The sequence below is a fragment of the Mobula birostris genome, chromosome 14, assembly GCF_030028105.1.
Source record: "Mobula birostris isolate sMobBir1 chromosome 14, sMobBir1.hap1, whole genome shotgun sequence".
NCBI classification, from domain to species: Eukaryota; Metazoa; Chordata; class Chondrichthyes; order Myliobatiformes; family Myliobatidae; genus Mobula; species Mobula birostris.
The window spans coordinates 21,826,444-21,851,511 of NC_092383.1; the positions used below are offsets into that span (position 1 = coordinate 21,826,444).

The following is a 25,068-nucleotide window of genomic DNA, read 5'->3' on the forward strand; positions in this document are numbered from 1 at the left end:
AAATGCACACCTTGAATCTTCTTCCACAATTCAGAACTCTAACTTGTAGCTGGTCACCAAATAGGTAATCATATGATAGCAAGGTAATTGAATCGGGAGAGGAACCTGGTTGAAAACCTTGAACTTAAACAATCCGGGTTGGAGAATAACACTGATTCACGTGACAGAGAGAAATCGACTGCCTTTAGGGATCCTTTTCATGTAGTACGGAATTAGTTGTATGTAGAGCATGGCTCTAATGGGACCTGATTATGCTTCTTGTGTCAAAGTTCAGGGTTGTATTGGACCTTGCGATGTTAACTAGCTCAGTGCTTTGTTCAGATCAGGGCGATTCAATCAGTATTACTGTCGGTATCTTCTACACTTCAACAACAACAGATACGCAGTGTTACAAATCTTTTTTTTTAATGATTTTTTTTTTACAAAAGCCTCCCAGACAGGTAATGAAACATTAGGTTCTAGATCAGGTTTGGATTTGGATTGACCATGGTTCAGTCTGGTCTTAACTTTATACCCAAACACACCCAGAGTGGTGTGTAGTGTTTGACCGATTAGAGGATGAAACTCCTTTAATGTGTTGTGAACAGACTGCAGAAATGCTATATTCCAAGGGGCACAATAGACACCATTTTCTCTTAAATTTATTTTTTTTTAAATGGTAACACAGTCCCTAATAGTGAAATTTTCATGACAATTTTACAATATGCCCTGAAATTTCACACAGTAATAAGACATTATTGCACAACATTTTAACTTTGCATTTTTGAACAGTGCTCATGGTATAAAGGTTAAAACACATCCTGTACATAGAAATCCAAAATGTGACAAAAACTGATGCATTCTGCGATGTTCCTATTTTTTTTAAAATTCTAAACATGTATCCATATTCTATGCATATATTAAAACCACCCTAGAAACTGTACAGGCTTTAAAATCTCCAGTTCATGGTTTTTGGTAAAATAATTTTGTAATCAATATTATGAGGACTGTGACCGAAAGTCAGAAATTTAGGCTACAAGAGAATTCAATATTATGGGGTCAGACAGAATAGTGACCTGACACCAAAAATCAGATCATTATTCAGTGATAAAGCAGGGCTGAGTGTGAAAAATGACCAACTCTTGCTCCTCTCTCTTATGTAAACATTTCTACTTGCTTTTGTCTTTAAGATAACAATTATGCCATTTGCAATTATTGTTTTACAGTTACATGGTATTTAAAAAAAATTAAATACTATACTTCTGAAAGCAGCCAATTCAAACTGAAGGCTTCACATTTTATAAAAAATAGATTACGCTTTTAAAAAAATTGCACATCGTGGAAGTGTTCTTAAGAGTCAAATATATCATACATTTTGGCATGTCACAAGGAGAAAAAATATCCAATTTCCATAATCTGGACTATCAATCATTGTCTGAAATAATCAATTGCAACATAATTCATCTTCACTCTCAAGTACCATGATATTCTATAGTTACATGCTTCAAATCCTAGTAAGGAAGTTTAATTTTAAACTGTTAGGTATCTGGATCGTTTCCAGAGCCTGAGAAGATGGATTGAAAGGGAAAGTCACTTGGAATTGGTATTTGGCATCAACTATTAGTGTTGAACCATCTTCACGACTGTTGAGTTGCGACTAAAAGAAAACAAGAACAATGAATTTTATTTCAACAGTTTTACAAATTTTCAAGTGTTCACTTGATTGTCTTTTCACTTTCTCTTTCCCAGAAAGTCCCATTTGTGATAAAACCAATTCATTCACTCATAAACAACAGGAATTCTGCAGACGCTGGAAATTCAAGCAACACACATCAAAGTTGCTGGTGAACGCAGCAGGCCAGGCAGCATCTCTAGGAAGAGGTGCAGTCGACGTTTCAGGCCGAGACCCTTCGTCAGGACTCACTGAAGGAAGAATTAGTAAGAGATTTGAAAGTGGGAGGGGGAGATCCAAAATGATAGGAGAAGACAGGAGGGGGAGGGATGGAGCCAAGAGCTGGACAGGTGATTAGCAAAGGGGATAAGAGAGGATCATGGGATAGGAGGCCGAGGGAGAAAGACAAGGTGCGGGGGAACCCAGAGGATGGGCAAGGGGTATAGTCAGAGGGACAGAGGGAGATTCACTCGTTCATTCATAACTACTTAGAACAGAATTTTAAAATTTAATATTCAAGTTGAAGTTTATTGTCATCTGACTGTACCTATATACAGCAAAAACAAAACAAATTTCCTCCAGACCACAAATATCAAACACAACACATGAAACAAAATATTACTTGAAATGGGTTATTAAAATACATGAATCATTCTTATCTAACTTTGCAAAATTCACCCACAATATTCCAAAGCATATAATTTTAACAAGTCAGACAGTCTTTAATACATTGTACATTTAATACCCTGTTGAAAACATTGTTCAAAATTATTTTTCATAGGACCACGATTTTAGGAGCAGTATTAGGCCATATGGTCCATCATGGCTGATCCAATTTCCCTCTCAGCCCAATTCTCCTACCTTCTCCCCATATCCCTTCATGCCCTGACCAATCAAGAATCTATCAAATATACATAAAGACTTGGCCTCCACAGCTGCCTGTGGCAAAGAATTCTACAGATTTACCACTCCCTGGCTAAAGAAATTCCTCCTCTCCTCCATTCTCCAAGGACACCCCTCTGTTCTGAGGCTGACCCCTCGGGTCTTAAGACTCCCTCACCAGAGGAAACATCCTCCCCACATCTGCTCTGTCAAGGCCTTTCACCATTCAAATGGTTTCAATGAGGTCACCCCTCATTCTTCTGAATTCCAGTAAATACAGGGCCAGAGCCTGTAATGCTCTTCATACAACAAGCCATTCAATCCTGGAATCATTTTCATGATCCTCCTTTGAACACTCCCCAGTTTCAGCACATCCTTTCAAAGATAAGGGGCCCAGATTAATACTGCTCTCAATACTCCAAGTGAGACCCTACCAGTGCGTTATAAAATCTCAACATTACATCCTTGCTTTTATATTCTAGTCCTCTTGAAATGAATGCTAACATCACATTTGCCTTCCTCAGCACAGACTTAACCTGCAAATTAACCTTTAGGGAATCCTGCACAAGGACACCCAAGTCCCTTTGCATGTCAGTTTTTTGTACTTTCTCTCCATTTAGAAAATAATAAACTCTTTCATTTCCTCTACTAAAGTGCATGACCATGCACTTTCCGACACAGTATTCCATCCGCTACTTCTTTGTCCATCTGCCTAATCTGTCCAAAGCTTTCTGTAGCCCCTCTGCTTCCACATAGCTACCTGCCCCTCCACTTAACTTCATATTGTCTGCAAACTTTGCAACAATGATGATTCCATCATCCAAATCATTGACATATAACATAAAAAAAAGGTCCGAACACAGACCCCTGTGAAACACCAGTAGTCACCAGCAGCCAACCAGAAAAGGTTCCCTTTATTCCCACTCTTTGCCTCCTTCCAATCAGCCACTGATTTATCCATGCTAGAATCTTCCCTGTAATACCATGGGCTCGTAGCTTGTCAAGCAGCCTCATGTATGGCACCTTGTCAAAGGCCTTTCAAAAAATCCAACTACACAACATCAACTGATTCTCCTTCATCTATCCTGCTTGTTATTTCTTCGAAGAATTCCAACAGATTTGTCAGGCAAGATTTTCCCTTGAGGAAACCATGCTGACTATGGCCTGACTTATTTTGTGTCTCCAAGTACCCTGAGACCTCATCCTTAATAATTGACTCCAACATCTTCTCAACCTCTGAGGTCAGACTAACTGACCTGTAGTGTCTTTTCTTCTGCCTCTCTCCCTTCTTAAACAGTGGAGTGGCATTTGCAATTTTCCAGTCTTCTGGAACCATTCCAGAATCTAGTGATTCTTGAAATATCATTACTAATGCCTCCGCAATCACTTCAGCCAACACTTTCAGAACCCTGGGGTGTACACCATCTGGTCCAGGTGACTTATCTAACTTCAGACCTTTCAGTTTCCCTTCCCTCTAGTAATGGTAACTTCACACACTTTACGATCCCTGACACCTGGAACTTCCACCATGAAGACTGTTAGCGTCTTCTACCATGAAGACTGATGCAAAATACTTATTCAGTTCTTCCACCATTTCAGTGCCCCCATTACTACCTCTCCAGAATCATTTTCCAGCAGTCCAATATCCACTCCCACCTCTCTTTTACATTTTAGTTATCTGAAGAAACTTTTGGTATCCTCTTTCATACTGTTGGCTAGCTTATTTTTGTATTCCATCTTTACCTGCTGAATGATTGTTTTTTAGTTGCCTTCTGTTTGTTTTTACTTCCCACTAATTTTTACTCTATGATATACTCTCCCTTTGGCTTTTATGTTGGCTTTAACTTCTCATCTGCCGCGGTTGTGTCATCTTGTCTTTAGAATACTTGTTCCTCTTTGGGAAGTATATATCCTGTGCCTTCTGAATTGCTTCCGGAAATTCCAGCCATTGCGGCTCTGCTGTCATCCCTGCCAGTATTCTTTTCTAATTAATTCTGGCGAGCTCCTCTCTTATGCCTCTGTAATTTCCTTTACTCCACTATAATACTGATACATCTGACTTTAGCTTCTCCTTTTTTTTCCCCAGGGTGAATTTATCATTAATTTATCTGTAATTCTTTTTTACTGCTCTTTTTGCATTTATTTATTTAGAGATTCGTCATGCTACAGACTCTTCCAGCTCAACAAGCCCCTGCCACTTATTTACCCCCATGTGACCAATTAACCTAATAAACTGTTTGTTTTTGGAATGCCAGAGGTAACTGGAGTACCTGGAGGAAACCCACGTGGTCATGCAGAGAACATATAAACTCCTTACAGACAGCAGCAGGAACTTCATTCAGTTTAAATATACCAACATGTGCAAAATTCCAGTTTCCATTAACTCTAGACCTTTAAGCTTTCGTGATTTTATTTCCACTCTAATGGTATTTTCTTTTTGACGTAAGCTGCAGGTGACATGCACGTAATACTTAAAATGCATTGCTTTCTAAGTCTTTGTAACTTCAAACAATTCTGCATGAACACTGTGTATTGTTTGCAAATTCCACATTTTCTTTGCAGCTCAAAACACTGAGGGATGCTTTGACTACAGAGACAGTTTCATGGCTCAATGGTGACTCACAAAGATGGAACATAAATGCCACGGAATCAGGAATGTGAGTGACCCAATTACTATAGACTAGCTACCCTGCCATGAGAAAGTAATGCACACAGCAGGTGAAATTAGGATTTTAATTTCTGTTTGCTTAAATTAGGCTCTTCAGTTCCTGAACTGAATATCCATCTCTGAGTACTCTAGCAGTGGGCAAGGGGATCACATGACTTTAGCCTCCTACAAAATGAATACCATTGATGTGTGCATATCATATTCAAGTAACACTGCACAGTGATTGGTGAGCTATTGCAGACTGAGTTAAATCAAAGCTTGCAGAAAATTAAAATGAGCAAAATGAAGTCACAAGAAAGAGCTTTTTAATTTGCATACCTCTTACTTTTCCAGTGTCGAACTAGACTCTGCTAAGTGTGTAATCCATAATACGTTATGAGTACATGTCCAAACAATAAGGAACTCCATCTTTGGGGAAACACTATATTTATTTATGCATAGGGGATGAATCAAAATTCTATCTCTTAAAACTTTACTCACCTGAACTTTCCGTACAAAGGATGGAGCCACACGTTTCTCAAAATCATCTATTGGCGTGTAGGAATTCAAGATCTTGACAATCTGTTGAAACAAAGTACTTAAGCACGGATCAGAAATTCCACATGAGAAGGACATCCCCGAGTGCTTTAAGCTGTTAACTGTTCAGTATGAATGAATTATTACTGAAAACCAGTTGAAAGAGAAAATTAATCTATTAAGAAAATCACAACACTTTATGTCACTCTGTCTATTTTTCATTATGGTGGATAATACAGAAATAATCCTTCACCAGTTCAACTCCTGTCCACCCACTCCATCTGCCTTATGAGCAAAATTGAACCAGACTGTTGAAGAACAGTTGAGTTTTGGACCATCAGTAAATTTGCCTATTTTCACCTCAACATCATCAATAAAGGGTCTTGGCCCAAAACATTGAGTACTTATTTATTTTCATAGATGCTATCTGACCTGCTGAGTTCCTTCAGCATTTTGTGAGAGTTGCTCTGGATTTCCAGCACCTGCAGAATCTCTTGTTTTTATTGTCTGATTCTGCACAGATTCATTGCCAACACTACCATTAACTGCTGGATTACTCATTAGTGCCTTATTATCCTACGAACTGATCGGTTATTACCCAATGCTCTCTATCTATTCTGGGTAAACTAAAGACTAGCCAAACTCTCTACCCACTTGCCTAACTCACAACTCCTGTTCATCCATCATACTTCATTCTCACTGATCTACTGTGGCTTCTGATTAAGCACACAATAACAGAAGAGGAGCAGATTGCCACCTCAAACCAGCTCCAGCCTTCAATATGATCATGGCTGATCTACACTGGTTGCATCTACTCTTCTGGTCAGTTCCCAGTTGTTCTCAATTTCCTGAATGTTTAGAAATTACTGTGCCTATTGTCTTGTTTATTATTTATGGTAATGCCTGCACTGTTTTGTGCACATTATGCAGTCCTGGATAGATCTGTAGTCTAGTGTAGTTTTTGTGTTGTTTTACGTAGTTCAGTGTAGTTTTTGTATTGCTTCATGTAGCACCATGGTCCTGAAAAACAGTGTCTCATTTTTACTGTGTACCAGCAGTTATGGTCGAAATGAAAATAAAAAGTGACTTTACTTGACTTGAAATTTATCCACCTCCACTTTCACTACTGGGTGGTGGGGTGGAGCTAAGTCTCTACCAAAGGAGGTGTAAAGTGCTTCTTCCCTCCACTGGCCCGTAGATCACCCTTGGACAAGGTGTAGCACCTGCTTAGCCCCTCGATGGGAGCAGCTGTTGGATGGTCATATGAGCAGTTGGTGCATATCACAAATCCTGGTTATGCGACCTCTTACTCCCGGCAGACAATCTTTGAAAAGCATTGATAATGGCTGGGGTCACCTGTCTTGTAAAGCCACTGCCCAGAAGGTGGCAATGGCAAAGCACTTCTGTCAAAAAATTTGCCAAGAACTATGATGAACAAGGAAAGACCACAATCGCCCACATCATACAACGTGGCACACAATGAACCTTCACTATTTCTAGCAACAACTCATTTTTAAAATTTAAAATTCTCATCCTTGCTTTCAAATCCTTTCACTGGCTTGACCCTTACTGCATCTGTAAATGTCAGCCCCTCTAGCCCTTGTGATACCTGTCCTACTCTAAATCTGTTTACATCATCATTCCTGAATTTAATTACTTCACCACCACCAGCCATACCTTCAACTGTCACAATCCTAAGTTCTAGAATTCTCTTATAGATATTCCTGTTGCTCTTTTCTCCATTAAGTTTTCCTTAAATTCTATGAACTAGGTTTTGGTTGGTGAATGAATACCTCCTCATGGAACTCAGTAACCAACTGTTTGTAAGTCTTCATGCGACAAGCTAAGTGCTACCTTTGCTGTGCTATAGGTTGAAGATCAGTGGAAGCTGGCATTAATTAAAAATCGCATAAGGAAAGCACATTACATCAAATGACACAGTAAACTGGAGACTGTCAGAATTTCTTTAGCCAGGAGGTGGCAGTTTGGGGCCCTGGATCTAAGAAAGGGTATGCTGGCATTGGAGAGGGTCCACAGGAGGTTCACAAGAATGATCCTAGCAATGAAAGGGTTAATGTCTGAGGAGCATTCGGTGGCTCTGGGTCTGTAGTCATCAGAGTTTAGAAGAATGAGGAGGGCAATCCCATTGAAACCTATGAATATTGAAAGGCTTAGATAGAGTGGATGTGGAGAGGATGATTCCATTAGTGGGGGAGTCTAGGACCTGAATGCAGCTTCAGAATAGAAGGATGTCCCTTCAAAACTGAAATGAGAAGGAATTCTTTAGCCAGAGGGTAGTAAATCTGTGGAACTCACTGTCACAGACAGCTGTGGAGTCTAAATCATAGGGCATATTTAAAGCGGAGATTGATAGGTTCCTGGTTAATAAGGGCATCAAAGGCTATGGAGAGAAGTCAGGAAAATGGGATTGAGAGGGATAATAAATTAGCCATGATTGAATGGCACAGCAAACTGGAAGGGCTAAATGACTTATTTCTGCTCCTATGTCTTATGGTCTAATCCAGAAACTAAAATAAGATAAACCAACTCAAGCAACCAAAAATTATTAAATACAGAACTGAACGTAACTGTTGGAGGTGTAACTAGTAAACTTGCAGATGACACAAAAAATGGGGTGGTGAGGATAAGTAGGAGGTTTGTCTAAGGCTACAGTAGGCAGACTGCTGGCAATGGAATCGCATCCCTACAAGTGCAAGGTCATGCATTTGGGAAGTCAAAAATTAATAGGACATAGGCAGTAAATGGTAGGGTACTGAGGAATGCAGGTGAATAGAGATGTCTTGTTGTTTGAGTGCACACTACCCTGAATATGCCAACACAAATAGACAGGATGGTGTTTAAAGACATATGGAATGCTTGCCTTGGTATGGTGCAGCTTAGAATATAAAAGTTGTGAAGTTACGTTGCAACTTTACAAAACACTAGTTAGACCACATTTAGAATATCACATGCAGCCTTGCCCACCACATTATTGAAAAGTGACCTGATTGCGAGCGAGATAATGCAGAGGAGAATCACCAAGGTGTTGCTGGGATTGGAGTTGTTTAGTTTCAGGGAGAGATTGGATAGGCTGGATTTGTTTCCCTTGAGCAAAGCAGACTGAGGGGTGACGTGACGAAGCAGGAAAACTTATGAGAGGGTTTGGATAAAGTCTAACTTAGGGTCAGTGTCTTTTTCCTATAATGAGGTAATCAAAAAGACAAGGTTTAAGGTGAAACAAATGACTTTTACATAGAGAGCAGCTGATAGCTGGAATGTGCTGCCAGAGCTAGTTGTGGAAACAGATACAATTACCATGTCTGAGTCACATAGACAGACACTTGATTAAGCAAAGGCAGAGAAGGTTATAAATGTGAAAAAAAACAAAATAGGATTAATGTAGTTAGTCAGCGTAGTACTGCAATGGGCATAGCCATTAGCACAATGCTGTTATAGCACCAGTGATCAGGGTTCAATGCCTACCGCTGCCTAAAAGGAGCTTTGCATGTTCTCCCTGTGACCACGTGTGTTTCCTCCGAGTGCTCCGGTTTCCTCCCACATTCCAAACACGTACAGGTTAGTAAGTTGTGGGGATGCTATGCTGGCGCCAGAAGCACGCTGACACTTGTTGGCTGCCCCAGCACATCCTCAGATCATGTTGGTTGTTGACACAAGCAACACATTTCACCGTATGTTTTGATGTGCATGTGACAAACAAAGAGAACAGCAGGAATAAGGTGGACTGAAGGGCCTGTTTCTGAGCTCTACTACTCCATGAGATTTGCAAGAAATTGCCTTGACATCATAACATCTCAGACTGAATAATCTGACCAGTTTATATTATCAAACCGGGAGGAAGTCAGTGAAACATTAATGAATTCGTACATCATTCATTGAAACAAACTCAGGTAAGAAGTCATAAAAAGTTTCAGAAATTTAAATATAATTTTTAGTTGGGAGAAAAAAAACTGTATTGGATAAGTTTGGGATAAATTCCAAAGGAGTTTGTCTAATAGCTTCAGCAATAATTTCCAATCTTCTCCTGGCACTGACCACGATTCCTTTCTCCTGAACCCTGATCCTAGTCTCTTACGTCTTAACCAACTTCTTCAGTGGGGCCAAGCCACCCCAATATTGGGACATTACTCCGAGTAGGGATTGGGGTGAACTTGAACATCAGTCTGAAGGCAGACAGGAGGTCCATGTACTGAGAGGTTTGAGGAAGGATGGAATACTGGGTGAAGAATGTCTGGATTGATACCACCAGATCCAACAGGTGAGTAATTTCAGGAGGTAAACTCTGCATTTTGAAGACTGCAGCACTAGCAAATAGGCAGGAGGGACTGACAAGGCTGAAAATATGGTGCATGAGAGGATGAAAACAAAGGAAACTAAGACGCAAAAGGTGAGAGGAAACGAAATTGAAGATAAGTAGAAATTGGCAGACCAAGGCAAACAATCTGAGAACAGGAGACAAGCAGGGAAACTAATTTCAGAATAACAGCCCGTCAGCATGTAATGATGAAAGACAAATGTTACCTGCACCGATGTAAGAGAGGAACATCTTTCACATATTTCTTTCACATCATCATCTGTTGTCTTGTTGACCTGAAGCAGCCAGGCAGCCTGAGAGAGCGACTCCAAAGTATCCTTCGCACTGCTGCTCTGCATATTCTTTTCCTTCAGCCACTCTTCCAAATAACTAATGTTGCACCTGTATCAAAGAAACAGAAATCATTGAACCAAGCAGGAGAAAATAGCTCATAATTATCCCAATCTTATTTTAGAACCAAGCTCTTAAACACTGGTGTTTGTGTTGGAATTGTACTCGTGTGTTTCAAAATAATTAAACTTAACACACAAAAATGTGATCATATCAGGTGCATGCAAGCTTGATTTCAGTGTCTAAGAGAAGTTTGGATAGGTAGGGATATGGATAGCTATGGTTCAGGTGCAGGTCGATGGGAGTAGGCAGTTTAAATGGCTCGGCACAGACTAGATAAGCCAAAGGATCTGCTTCTGTGCTGTACATTTCTATGACTAACTATTCAGAGTAAAATGCTCAGTGCATTCCCACTTTTACCTTATTTGCATTCCTTTTCTGCATGAACACATGTCCTTGCGTAGGAAAAGGTTATTAAGGGTGACTGCTCCAATCTGAAAGAAGAGCTGCTTGACCGCCTGTTTAATGAGATCCATGTCCATGCCGTGTTGGCACATGGTGGTGAAGTAGTAACTGAGCTGCTGCAGAATGGACGAGATGGTATAGTGATCTGCTTCATCCAGAAAGCTTGAAGATCGTTTCCTAAGCCCTGTTGGCTTCATACTGGAAATGCCCTGAAGACTTTCATGTTCAAGCATTCCTGGCACTAAAGTAAGTAATTGAGAATTAATATTTTTGACAATAGCTTGGCACTGTGGCAAAACAAATCATTGTAGTAAAAAGTGTGTGCACAAAGCCAATAATAAACACCAACCACGCACAAGCAATTGACAGTTCTTGTCTGCACATCAACAGCTTTTCGGATGAACAATGCAATCCTGTTTCAATTGCTGTCTGATCTTATCAAACCATAAGCACTCTTATTACTTGCATTCATCAGAGAAATATGAGTCAAATTATATTCTGCTTTATATATAAGGAGCAGTTGTTATGAGTACAGATCTTTATACATACTTCTCTCGGAATTCATGTCAAAATTGTGAATGCTAAACACTCCGTATGGAACCAAATTTCAGGACAGAGTACAAAGTCATATTATTACAATACACACTCCGTGGCACCTGATTGTTAATGCAAATATCTAATCAGCCAATCATGTGATAGCAATTCAAAGCATAAAAACATGCAGATATGGTCAAGAGGTTCAGTTTTTGTTCAGACCAAATGTCAAAATGGGGAAGCACTGTGATCTTAAATGACTTTGACCGTGAAATGATTGTTGGTGCCAGATGGAGTGGTTTGAGTATTTCAGAAACTGCTGATCTCCTGGGATTTTCCACGCACAATAGTCTCTAGAGTTTACAGAGAATGGTGTGAGAGACAAAAAAAAACTTCTAAAGCGTGGCAGTTCTGTGGGCAAAAATGCCCTGTTAATGACAGAGGTCATAGCAGAATGGACAGACTGGATGAAGCTGACAGGAAAGCAACAGTAACTCCAATAACCATACATTACAACAGTTCTGTGCAGAAGAGCAGTTCTCAATGCACAACATATTGATCCTTGAAGTGGATGGGCTACAGCAGTAGAAGACCATGATCATACGCTCAGTGGCCACTCTATTAGGTACAGGAGGTACCTAATAAAGGGTCCACCTTGACGACACACCACCTCCTGGAGGGGCATGAACTCACCATCTGATGCGCAAGAGGTGATGTTTTTGAAGATAGTCTTTACCTATCATTGGCTGAAGGTCGTTTTCCATCACTTGAATCACTTGTTGGTAGATATGGATAGCCAAGTCACTCAGAATCTGCCTGTATTCAGACAGGTCAAAGTTTCTCAAGCATTGACTGTTTTGCTGAGAAGTGTTGTGCTTCATAAACTCCTTCAATAAAAACATGAAGTACATGTTATAAATAAACCAATCAAAAACAATGTGAATTGCCTGTTTTGTTACTTCAGATATAAGAGTTTAGTCTATCTACTTACTGACTAATGCAATTATTGTGCATAAGGTCACAATAATGGGAAGGCGATTCAAGACTTTTACTTCAATCCCTCCAACCTCAAATCTTTTAACTTCTTCAATTTTAAAAAATATATTGATCTTTGTCTTGAATAAACTCGAGAACTGAACCTGCACAGCTCTGCAAGGTGGAGAACTCCAAATTTCTCTATTCACTGAGAATTTTTTTTCCTCTCATCTTAGTTCTGTATGGTTAATTTATTGGTCTGTAAGTCTGACACTAGGTTCGAGACTTTCCAGTTCAGTCACAACATTGTCTCTGTGTCTGTCCTGCTGAGCCCTGTAACAATTCTGTAAGATTTAATGAGATCGCCTCTCATTCTTCAAAATCCAAATATAGGCTTAATCTCGACTTGATCCCTCCCCGTAGCGCAGCCAATCTAGTAAACTTTCTCTGCCTGCCTCAATTAGAAATTGGAAGATCTTAGGTTGAAAGGCCAGAAATGGAAGTACCTGTCTCACCTGTGATCTATAAAATTGCCAACTTAAATGTGTATATGAAATAAATAGGAATTCTTGGATCATTAGAACTTTGGTCCCTACAGGGATCTAAAAACTGAGGCAAGAATGACTTTTCTTGATATTAAGATAGTACTCAAGTGTGGCAGCAAGGACCTAGTATAACAATGGAGCTGAGGCAGAAAACAACCAACCCACTAGTTGATGTTATAGCTAACACAAAGGTAAACAAAAGTTGGAAATCATTCATCTCAGCCATAGCACACTGCTCCTACAAGCCTTCACTCTGCAAGTTACCTCATCAATGACATCCTACATCATGAGCAATATATTGAAAAGACCAATGTAATGATCCTTCAGTCCCTACAGCATGTTAACAAAATGAGGAAAGCCTTTTATAATTTTAATCAAGGACACTTGTCCTTATTCCAATGGTTTTCCCTGGAGAATGGGAAAGAATAGAATATTCCAGCTAGCTACACTTATGATCCAGTGGATGAAAATCAGAAGAAATCCGGACACTTCCCTAAAATGAGGAAGTAAATGAATTAAAAAATTTTTGCTATTAAAACATTTTTAACATTGGTCTTACATGGTCCCCTGCCGTCACTGGACAATCACTGGAGCATAGGAGGCTGAGAGGTAACTTCACAAAAGTATCATAAAATCATGAGGGGTATTGATAAGATAAATGGTCAGTTAGTTCCCCAGGGTAGGGGAATTCAAAATTGGAGAGTATAGGTTTATAATGAGAGGCGAAATATAAAAGGGACTCGAGGGACAACTTTTCCCACCATAGTGTGGTACAAATATAGAACAAGCTGCCAGAAAAAGTGATAGATGGGTACAATTATAGCATTTAAATAGCATTTGGATATGCAGGCAATTGGGATTGACAGTTAGCCAACAAGTTGAGCCGAAGGGTCTGTTTCTATGGTGTTAGCACAGTGCTTAGATAACTGGAATAATATTCCAGTGGCTTGAATAAACAAGCTCAAATATGCACATAGGAAATAGGGAATTTATACTGAATTACATAATAATCTAACATTAAGGCTAACACTGCTCACAGTAACTAAGGAAACCACTAGGATTTTGTCAAAACGGTACTGAATTTTAGGGAAGAAAACCTATTGACCTCACCCACCCTGATTAACGTCATTCCAGACCCAAAGGAATGACTGAGCAAGTGTTAAAATAGTACCGGCAACACTGAGAATAAAACCAGACAGGTCTTCTGACATCACCTCAAGCACAGAGAAGGTCCAATCAACGCCAAAAAGTTCTTCTCGGTCAACTTTGACCGAAACTGGAAGAGCTGATCACAGGATACTCAAGTAGCAGCCTAGTGTGGACACATTAATAGAATGCTAGCTTCTAACCGACATTCCAAACATCTTCACCACTATCAAGAGGTTTATCCAATTCCACCAGTAGAACAGGACCAACAGAGTAGCAACAGGGTTATGTTCCTTCACCAACAACAAAAGTCCAGGACCATCATGTACGGTTGTACTGAAGGAACTGAATTCACCAGGTGGACTCCAGTGACTCTACCGGTATCTCGAGAACCACTAGAGAAGAGGCTGAACTCTTAAAAAGCCGTAAAGAAAGATACAGAAGCAAAACTATGGCTAACAGTTGTATGTCAAAAGTGCCAATGGGCTATATAGATTATAAAAATGATGAAAATTTTAATTGAAAATTGCAACTTATGAACTTCCATATCGGAATAGAAACTGAAGATTTAAAAAAAATGGAGAACAAATCCAGAATTCTGAGAAAAAGCATGACCTTACCTCCTCCCCACTGTACTGCTTTAAGCAGTTGAGGAAGTGCACATTGTTTGAAAGCCAGAAAGACAGGATTTCAAAATCTGCATTGTGATTCTGTGAATTACAGCAAAATTTGTAAGAATAAATTAATAAATACTAACAAGATCTCGAGGGAGATTGGGGGGGGAGATGGGGGGAGGGGGAGAGAGAAAATGAGTAGTAGTTTTAGTTCACTGAGTCCATTCATAATCCCACACAGCCATTTCAAAAATTGTGTTATCTAGATCTTAAAAGTACTTCCACCTCTGGATGAAATTCATTTTCTGTGTCAAACAATGGAATTCTAAAATTAATACATCATTTGTAAAAAAAAACAAACAATAAACAAGTCAAAAGAAACAAGCTATCACTTGCAAACTTAATTATAAAGAAAAAAATAAACATTTGATATATATGTACAGTATCTGAAATACATCTTATGGAAATGTTTGTTTGATGATGAACTTCAATAAAAAATAAATCACTAAATAAATAAATAAACAAACAAATACTTCCAATGGCTCTTCTACCTTGGCAACTTCCTTGATACCAGCAGTCAGGGAGTTCATCAAGGATTTCAACATGTCAGCATCATTCGTATCATCTGCGTAGCGAACACACATGAACAGAATGTAGGCTGGAAGTCCTGGAATCATGTTTACCACCACACCCCTTGGTTTAAGATCTAATAATAAAACAGAATGATTAGAGACAGCAACCCGAAATGTTGCCACAATGATAATTTAAAACATTTTAGAACCAAACCCACAGCCATTTAGACGTGTAATTAAAGCTGGCATGTGACACGAGTTACTGAGGGTAAAAATCAGGTCAATGCCAGGAGCTGGTATGACACTGGGAGATAACGAAGAGCTAATCTGGAAGTCTGAGATTCACTGGAGCTCAGGTTTCAATTTCATACAAGTTCAAAATGGGCATCTCCACACCATCTGTGACTCCCAACAGTGGCTGGGTTGAACTTAGCTGGTCTATGGTGTGGGTAAAGGGTGACTAGAAGGATGATAAACAGCTGTCTGCTGGACTGTACCAGTGGAGAACTGAAAGAAGGGCCTTTGTGCAGTCTGCTGTAAAACCAGAGTGGGGCATATGTGAGTAACACTCTTTGGTTCGGTATCAGATTCCTAAAACACATCTTTTAATTCACTTATTGTGAGTTAGCAGACACTCAGAAATCGCTGGTTCCCACAGAGTAACTGGAGAACATTTGAAGAGGATAAGGTGTCTGATAATGATAAATTTCTTTCCAAATATAGTCACTGTAGGGATTAATTCCAGCTAATACCCCACCTCATTGCAAAATCCTCCTCTCCTACCACTTCATCCACATTAAGACCATAAGACACAAGAGTAGAATTAGGTGATTTGGCCCACGAAGCCTTCTCCACCATTCAAACACAATTGAGTTATTATCTCTCTCAACCTCATTCTTCTGTTTTCTCCCCATAACCTTTGACACACTTATTAAACAAGAATTTGTCAACCTCTACTTTAAATATGGCCAATGACTTGGCCTCCACTGCCATCTATGGCAATAGATTCCAATAGATTCACCAACCTCTGACTAAAGAAATTGCTCATGTCTTTTCTAAAGCGATGTCCTTCTATTCTGAGGCTGTGCCCTCTGGTCCTACACTCCTCCACTATAGGAATTATCCTTCCCAGATCACTCCATTGAGGTCTTTCAATATTCAGAATGTTTTTATAAGATCCCCCCTCATTCTTCTAGACTCCAGTGAGTACAGGCCCAGAGCCATCAAATGCTACTCATACATTAACCTTTTCTTTCCCAGAATCATTCTCATGAACCTCCTCTGGACTGTCTCCATTGCCAGCACATCCTTTCTTAGATAGGGGGCATAAAATTGCTCACAAAACTTCAAATGCAGTCTGACCAATGCCTAATAAAGCCTCAGCTTTACATCCTTCCCTTTATATTCTAGTGCTCTCAAAATGAATGCGAACATTGCGTTTGCCTTCCTTACCACAAACTCAACCTGCAAGCCAACCTTTAGGGAATCCTGTAGGAGAACTTCCAAGTCCCATTGCACCTCTGATTTCTGAATCTTCCCCCCAATTAGAAAACACCTTCTACAAAAGTGCATGACCATAAACTTCCTCACATAATATAGCGTTTGCCACTTTATGCCCATTTCCCTAATCTGGCTTAGTCCTCCTGCAGATGCCCTGCTTCCTCAACACTACCTGCCCCTTCAGTTATCTTTGTATCATCCAGAAACGGCTACAAAGCCATCAATTCTGTCATTCAAATCATTGATATATAACATGAAAAGAAGCAATCCCATTGCCGACTCTTGCAGAACACCATTAGTCCTCGGCAGCCAACCAGATAAGGCCCCCTTTATTCCCACTATTTGCCTCCTGCCGCTCAGCCAATTTTCTATCCATACTAGTATCTTTCCTGTAACACCATGTGCTCTTATCTCCTTTAGCAGCTTCACGTGCAGCATCTTGTCAAAGGTTTTCTGAAAACAGACTCTCCTTTGTCAATCCTGCCTCTCATTTCCTCAAAGAATTCCAACAGATTTCTCAAGGAAACCATGCTGACGTTGGCCTATTTTGTCACGTGCCTCCAAGTACCCCGAAACCTCATTTTTAATAATGGACTCCAACACCTTTCCAACCACCAAAGTTGGGATAACTGGTCTATAATTTCCAGTCTTTTGCCTCCCTCCCTTCTTAAAGAGTAGGAATTTTCCAGAGCTCCAGAACCAATCCAGAATCTAGTGATTCTTGAAAGATCACTACAATCTTTACAATCTCTGGAGCTTCTTCTCTCAGAGCCTGGGATGTAGTCCATCTGGTCCATGTGACTTATCTACCTTCAAGACTTCAGCTTTACAAGCACATTTTTCTTAGTAATAGTAATTACACTCACTTCTGCCCTTCTGACATTCTGAAATTTCTGGCATACTGTTGGTGTCTTTCACAGTGAAGAATGACACAAAATACTTATTGAGTTTGTCCAAAATTTCTTTAGCACCCATTACTACTCTCCAGCGTCATGTTCCAGTGGTCTGATACCCATTCTCACTCTCTTTTATTATTTTTATATCTGAAAAAAATCCTTTAGTATCCCCTCTTTTATGTTATTGGCTAGCTTACCTTCATATATCATCTTTTATCTTCCTATTACTTTCTTAGTTACCTCCTGTTGGTTTTTTAAAAGCTTCCCAGTCCTCTAACTTTCCAATAGTTTCTGCTATATTGCATTCCTTCCCTTTTGCTTCTGTGGTCTCTTTTGACTTCCCTTGTCAGCTACAGTTGACTCATCCTCCCATTAAACCATTTCTTCTTTGAGATGTATCTATCCTGCAGCTTCTGAATTGCTTCCAGAAGCTTCAGCCATTGCTGTTCTGCCTTCATCCTTGCTAGTCAACTTGATAGTCTTTTGCTAATCAACTTTGGCCAGCTCCTCTCTCATGCCTCTATAATTTACTTCTCCCCACAATAATATTGATACCTCTGATTTTATCTTCTTCCTCTCAAACTGCAGGGTGAATTCTATCATAGTATGATCACTGCCTCCTAAAGGTTCCTTTACTTTGAGCTCCCTAATCAAATCCGTTCGTTGCACAACACCCATTTCAAAAAGCCATCTTGTAGGCATTTTTCAAATTCCTTCTCTTGGGATCCAGCACTGACCATATTTTCCCAATCTACTTGCATGATATTTGTAACTTTCCCCTTTTTACATGCCACTTCAATCTCCCTTTGTAATTTGTACCCTGCATCCTAGCTACTGTTCGGAGGCCTGTTTATAGTTCCCGTGAGGGTCCTTTTACCCTTGCAATTTCTTAACTCTACCAACAAGGATCCTAAATCAATCCAATCCTATGTCTCCTCTTTCTAAGGACTTGATTTCAGATTTTACTGACACAGCCACCTCACCCCTCTCTCTGCCTGTCCTTTTGATACATGCTGACTGCCGCTGAACAGATTCTCAGCTCAGAGACTGGACAGGCCGAACTAGACCAATGGCTGTCAAGTGAGATTTAATGATAGGAAATGAGTCGCATTTTACAGGCAAGTGCTAGGCAGGTGACCATTTTTATTTTATTATATGATTGCTACAATTGAAGAAGGCAATCACAATGGGATATGTCCTTTTTATATTTTTTATTTATTGAGATACAGTGCAGAACAGGCACTTCCGGCCCTTCTACCCATTGCACCCTGCATTTCCCCGAAGTAATCCTAGTCTAATCATGGGACATTTTACCATGACCAATTAACCTACCAATCACTACGCCTTTGGAAACCTGAGCACCCGGAAGAATCCCACACTGTCACGAGGAGAAAGTACAAAACCCTTACAGGCAGCGGTGGGAATTGAACCGGGGTCACTGGTACTGTAAAGCATTGTGCTAACTACTATGCTAATGTGCTGCCCTAATCCATTAACACCAATGTTTGTAGGCCTTTCTGACAGTATGCAAAAACATCAAACACTTTACCTAAAATTAGATTTTTGATGAGCTTTTCTTCATCTTCTGCTTTGCATTCCAGCATTCCAAGGTATTTCTTCTTCGTAGCTTGATGAAGATTTGCGTTGGCCTGATTAACTGGTGAGATTATACAAACATTTTCAGGGAAAATACTCTTGTCAAAGCCAGTTACGCCTTTAGAATCTCAAGTAAAGCTTTAAGAGTGCGTATGAAATGGGAACACAAACACGAGGAAATCTGCAGATGTTGGAATTTCAAGCAACACACAAAAGTTGCTGGTGAACGCAGCAGGCCGGGCAGCATGCTGCATGAAATGGGAACACCTCTTTTTCCCTTATTAGGGAGAGAGAGAGAGAGAGCCTGTGGGATGTCGAATACCAGGTGAACACATGATCTTTGGGGTACTGCAAGTGTGTGTCTTTATTGATGCTTTGAATGCTTGGTGGGGGGGGTGCAGATGCTTTTTTTTGCTGGTGGGGGGGGTCATTGCTTTGCTGCTGCTGATGCATGGGAAGGGAAGTTGGGGGGGAGGGCTTCGAGGTTTTAACATTTAACTGTCATTCATTCTTTGGGGGACTCCTCTGTTTTCGTGGATGTTTGCAAAGAAAGATAATTTCAGGATGTATATTGTATACATTTCTCTGACATTAAATGTACCTATTGAAACCTATTAATCTATTTCTGAGAATTAATTTTTGAAGTAGCATCAGTATGCATTAATTATCAACCGTGCTCTTTTTGTATATAAAATTACTTCCCCAATAGATTTGCAAATAACATACCACTGTCCTCATTTATGGATAGGGTATTAATCCATACCTCTTTCAGCTGTTTTTGTTAATGACTTAATCTGATTCTGTAACTTCTTTATTTGTTTTTCTTTCTGGTCAAGTTGCTCCTCCAGATCCTTCAAAATAAAACAGGAATAAAATTATTTGTCTGCTGAAATTAATTTTCAGTGCCCAATTTGTACAACAGGTTCAAGAGCCCAATTAACTTCTCTAAAATCAAATGTCATTTAAAAAGAGAAAATGTAATACATTTACTATTGAGGGTGAAGTGAACTGTACAATTTAGTCAGATAAGACAAGACTATCATAAAATGATTTTGACAGATTATTTAATGACTATAACTCAAAGTTTTCAGAATGGAAATACTTAACCAAGAAAGTTTTCAGTTTCAATTTCAACTTACTCTGATCTACACGAAAACATCTAATTCCTCTTTATTTTTCAATTATTTGGACTACTGTACAATTTTAAGCTGCCAAGTTAAATATGAAGTAAAGTTTAAAATGCCATGAATTGTTCGAAAACAAGTAATTCCACTGGAATTTAATGGGCTCTTTTGAATTATATGCATTATAGTGATGCTAAGAAATCAACCAATGAGAATTTTATTTTCAAAGAATGTTATTCTTTGTCACTTTCTCATTTCCTGTAGACTGTTTTATCAAATTGGTCTGTTAAACGTTATCAGGATATCCATAAAAGACATTTCACTTATCCATGAATATGACATTCTATCTCTAAATTCAGACAACTATCACTGGAACTTATCACTCATGTTCTATGTTGTTGATAAAAGTATTGAACATTCCCATTGTATGTAATCAAGTCTGAATAGCATCAAGGGTGGTATTGAACTTTAGACTTCAAGTTCATTTTTCTTATTAGACTGTAGAAGATTATCTTTCAATAACATTTGGTTTGTGTTATACTTTTTAAAAGATTTCCATCCACCTGCATAAAACAACCGAGCAATATTTTAGGAATGGCAGTTCACCAACACTCACCAAGTTTTCCATTGTTAATTGAGATGTTTCCTGTTGCATTCTGTTATTGATTGTGATATCGGTTTGAGTTCGATTCAGTAGCTGATAATTCTCATTCTGAAGTTTTCTGACTTTAGCAAGTAATTCCACATTTTCTCTTGCACAGTTATCTTTCTCAGACTCTAACAATCTATATATTGTTAACAAATTGAGAACAAAGTTTGTTACAGAACTGTGAGGAATTAACAACATCGATATTTGAAAATGATCCTGGTGTACTTGATTAATAGCAAGTGACGTGGTGGTCTGGAGTTCTTGCTGTTTTTATAATAAAAAGAGCAAAAATGGAATTGTGGCTGAAAGATAGTTGGGAGTTTAACATCAAAGGATATACTTTGTATTGAAAGGACATGCAGGAAGGCATAGGTGGTGGTGTGGTTTTGATGATAAGAGATGGAATTACATCTTTAGAAAGATAGGGTCAGAGAATGTTGAATCTTTCTGGGTGGAGTTAAGAAACTGCAAGAGTAAAAATAAACATTATGGGAATCATATATAGTCCTCCAAATAGTAGCCAAGATGTGGGTTTGAGACTGCAAAGGGAGCTGGAAAAGCCATGTAATAAGGGTATAGTGTCACAATTGTAATGGAGGACTTCAATATACAAGACGATTAGGAAAATCAGGTTGGTATCGGACCGCAAGAGAGGGAATTTGTTGAATGCCTATGAGATGGCTTTTTAGAGCAGTTTGTACTTGAGCCTACTTGGGGAAAGATCGTCCTAGATTAGGTGTTGTGTAATAACCCAGATCTCATTAGGGAGTTTAATGTAAAGGAACCCTTAGGAGACAGTGATCATAATATGATTGATTCATACTGCTGTTTGAGAGGGAGAAGCATAACTCACATGTATCAGTATTGAAATGGAATAAAGAGAATTACAGAGGCATGAGAGAGGAGCTTGCCCAGTGGATTGGAGGAGGATGCTGGTGGGGATGATCGCAGAGCAGAGATGTCTGAAGTTCCTGGGAATAGTTCACAAGGCATTGGATAGATATGTCCCACAGTAGTAGTTCTCAAATGGCAAGGGTAGATAACCGTGACTGAGAAGGGAAGTTAAGGACTGCATAAAAGCCAAGGAAAGGGCACATAAGGTAGCCAACATGGGTGGGAAGTTGGATGATTGCGAAGCTTTTAAAATCCAACAAAAGGGAACTAAAAAAGCTAAAAGATGAAATATGAGGGCAAACAAGCCAATAATATAAAGATTTTTTGGTTACATAAAACATAAATGGGAGGCAAGAGTTGATATTGGACCACTATAAAATGACGCATCTGAGGTAGTAATGGGGGACAAAAAATGGCAGATGAATTTAATGAATATTTTGCATCAGTCTTCATTGTGGAAAACACTAGCAGTGTGCCAGGGGTCTGTGAGTGTCAGAGAGCAGGAGTTTTGTGTCATTGCTATTACAAAGGAAAAAGTGTTAGGCAAATTGAAAGGTCTTAAGGTGGATAAGTCACCTGGACCAGATGGACTACATCTCAGAGTCCTGAGAGAGGTTGCTGAAGAGATAATGGATGCATTGGTCATGATCTTTCAAGAATCACTTGATTTTGGCATGGTCCCGGAGGACTGGAAGATTGCAAATGTCACTCCGCTCTTTAAAGGCAAAAGAAAGGAAATTATAGGCCAGTTAGCCGAAGTGTTGGAGTCTATTATTAAGGATGAGGTTTTGCATTTCTTGGAAACTAATAATAAAGTAAGTCAAAGTCAGCATTGTTTCAGTAAAGGAAAATCTTGCCTAACAAATCTGTTAGAATTCTTTGAGAAAGTAACAAGCAGGATGGACAAAGGAGAGGCAGTGAATGACATTTACTTAGATTTTCAGAAGGTATTTGATAAGGTGCCACATATGAGGCTGCTTAAAAGATAAAGTCCTATGGTATTACAGGAAAGATACTGGCATGGATAGAGGTATGACTGACAGCCTGGAGGCATTGAGCGGGAATAAAGCGGGCCTTTTCTGGTTGGCTGCTAGTGATTAGTGGTGTTCCTCAGGGATCAGTATTGGGGACAATACTTTTCACATTGTTTGTAAATGATTTAGATAATGGAATTGATGGCTTTGTGGCAAAGTTTGCATATGACACGAAGACAGGTGCAGCAGTAGGTAGTGCTGTGGAAGCAATGCAATTGCAGCCGGACTTAGACAAATTGGAAGAATAGGCAAAATAGTGCTAGATGGAATACAATGTTGGGAAATGTATGATAATGCATTTTGGTAAAAGAAACAATAGTGCAAACTATTATCTAAATGGGGAGAAGGTTCAAACATCAGAGGTGCAGAGGGGCTTAGGAGTCCTCGTCCAAGACTCCCAGAAGGTTAATTTATAGGTTGAGTCTGTGATAAAGAAGGCAAATGCAATGTTGGCATTTAGTTCAAGGGGAATGTAAAAACAAGGAGATAATGCTGAGGCTTTATAAGGCACTAGTCAGGCTGCAGTTGGAGTATTGGCAACAGTCTTGGGCCCCATATTTCAGAAAAGAATGTTTTGTCGTTGGAGAGAGTCCAGAGGAGGTTCATGAGAATGATTTCGGAAATGAAGGGGTTAACATATGAGGAGCATTTGGCAGCTTTGGGCCTGTACTCAATGGAATTTAGAAGAATGCGGGGGCATCTCACTGAAACCTACAAAATGTTGAAAGGACTAAATCAGGTGGACGTGGAGAGGATGTTTCCTATGGTGGGGCTATCCAGAACTAAAGGGCAGAGGCTCAAAATTGAGGGATAACCTTTTAGAACAGAAGTAAGGAGGATTTTGTTTTTGGGCAGAGAGTAGTGAATCCATGGAATGCTCTGTCACAGACTGTGGTGGAGGCCAAGTCCATGGTATATTTAAAGTGGAAGTTGATAGTTTCCTGATTGGTCAGGGCATCAAAGGATATGGTGAGACGGCAGGTGTATGGGGTTGAGTGGGATCCGGGACCAGCAATGACGGAATGGTGGAGCAGACTCGATGAGCTAAATAGCCTAATTCTGTTCCTATGTCTTATGGAAATTTGGCTATTACTTGGAGCTTATGTCAATTGGAAATAGGTGAAATTATTCATCAAGAAAATCAAGTTAAATCAAGAAATGGAAATTAAAAAGACTATTGAATCTCTTTACGGTTTTACTAGTGGCATTGTCTCTTGCAAGCCACTAGGCTATAAATCACATCTAATTACTCTTCAAGAAGGTTAAATAAAATCTACACATTGGATTAGTTTACAAATCATTGCGTCATTCAACACGGAAACAGTTCCTTCAGCTCAAATGATCCATGCTAACGAAGATTTCCAACTGTAAGTCCCAGTTGCCCACATTTGGCCCATATTCCTTTAACCCTTTACTATCCATGCACCTGGCCAAGTACTTTTAAATGTTGTTAATGTACCTGCCTTAACTGTTATGTTCTATAACTGCAAAAGTTATTTAAAAGAAAAACATAGCAGCCCGGGAAATCATGTCTAACTCATTTTACTTTCTGAGGTGTTCATTTATAATGTGGTGGCATAATGACATATTCCATTCACATATTTTACATATAAACCGTAACTAATTATGTAAACAACAAAGAATGCTTAATCAAACAATATTACTCAAATATACAACGTATTGCTCTATAGTCATCTACAGTATATTATAAAACACAATTACTACGTGTACAAACATTAATAGGATAGTAAATTTGAGGATTATACCAAGATTGGGGGAGTTGTGGACAGCAAGGGAGGCTATCAGAGCTGAAAAATGGCAGATGGAATTTAATACAGACAAGTGTGAGGTTTTGCACTTTGGTAAGACCAACCAGAGTACGTCTTATACAGTGAACAGTAGGGCACTTTGGAGTGTTGTAGAACAAGGGATCTGGGAATACAGGTCCATAATTTACTGAAAGTAGCATCACAGGTAGGTAGGGTTGTAAAGATGCTTTTGGAACCTTGGCCTTCACAAATCAGTGTACTGAGTACAGCAGATGGGATGTTATGTTGAAGTTGTATAAGACGTTCTTGAGCACTAATTTGGAGTAATGTGTGCAGTTTTGGTCACCTACCTACAGGAAAGATGTAAACAAGGTT

The 25,068-nt window shown here is 39.4% G+C and overlaps 1 protein-coding gene across 3 annotated transcripts in view; it reads right to left on the reverse strand.

The window, feature by feature from the left end:
* Positions 1–433: 433 nt before the first annotated feature.
* Positions 434–25,068, reverse strand: part of myo5c (myosin VC) — a 123,589-nt gene continuing 98,954 nt past the window's right edge. For 2 of the 3 annotated variants that reach the window (XM_072278210.1, XM_072278207.1), the window contains 10 exons: positions 20,964–21,132; positions 19,987–20,074; positions 19,177–19,284; positions 15,211–15,365; positions 14,666–14,755; positions 12,116–12,266; positions 10,801–11,086; positions 10,257–10,431; positions 5,682–5,762; positions 434–1,636 (listed from right to left, as the gene is read on the reverse strand). In XM_072278210.1, coding sequence (XP_072134311.1) covers positions 1,484–1,636; positions 5,682–5,762; positions 10,257–10,431; positions 10,801–11,086; positions 12,116–12,266; positions 14,666–14,755; positions 15,211–15,365; positions 19,177–19,284; positions 19,987–20,074; positions 20,964–21,132 — 1,456 coding nt within the window. In that variant the 3' untranslated portion in view covers positions 434–1,483. The remainder of the gene's footprint in view (positions 1,637–5,681; positions 5,763–10,256; positions 10,432–10,800; positions 11,087–12,115; positions 12,267–14,665; positions 14,756–15,210; positions 15,366–19,176; positions 19,285–19,986; positions 20,075–20,963; positions 21,133–25,068) is intronic. The other variant, XM_072278209.1, reaches the window with a different exon arrangement.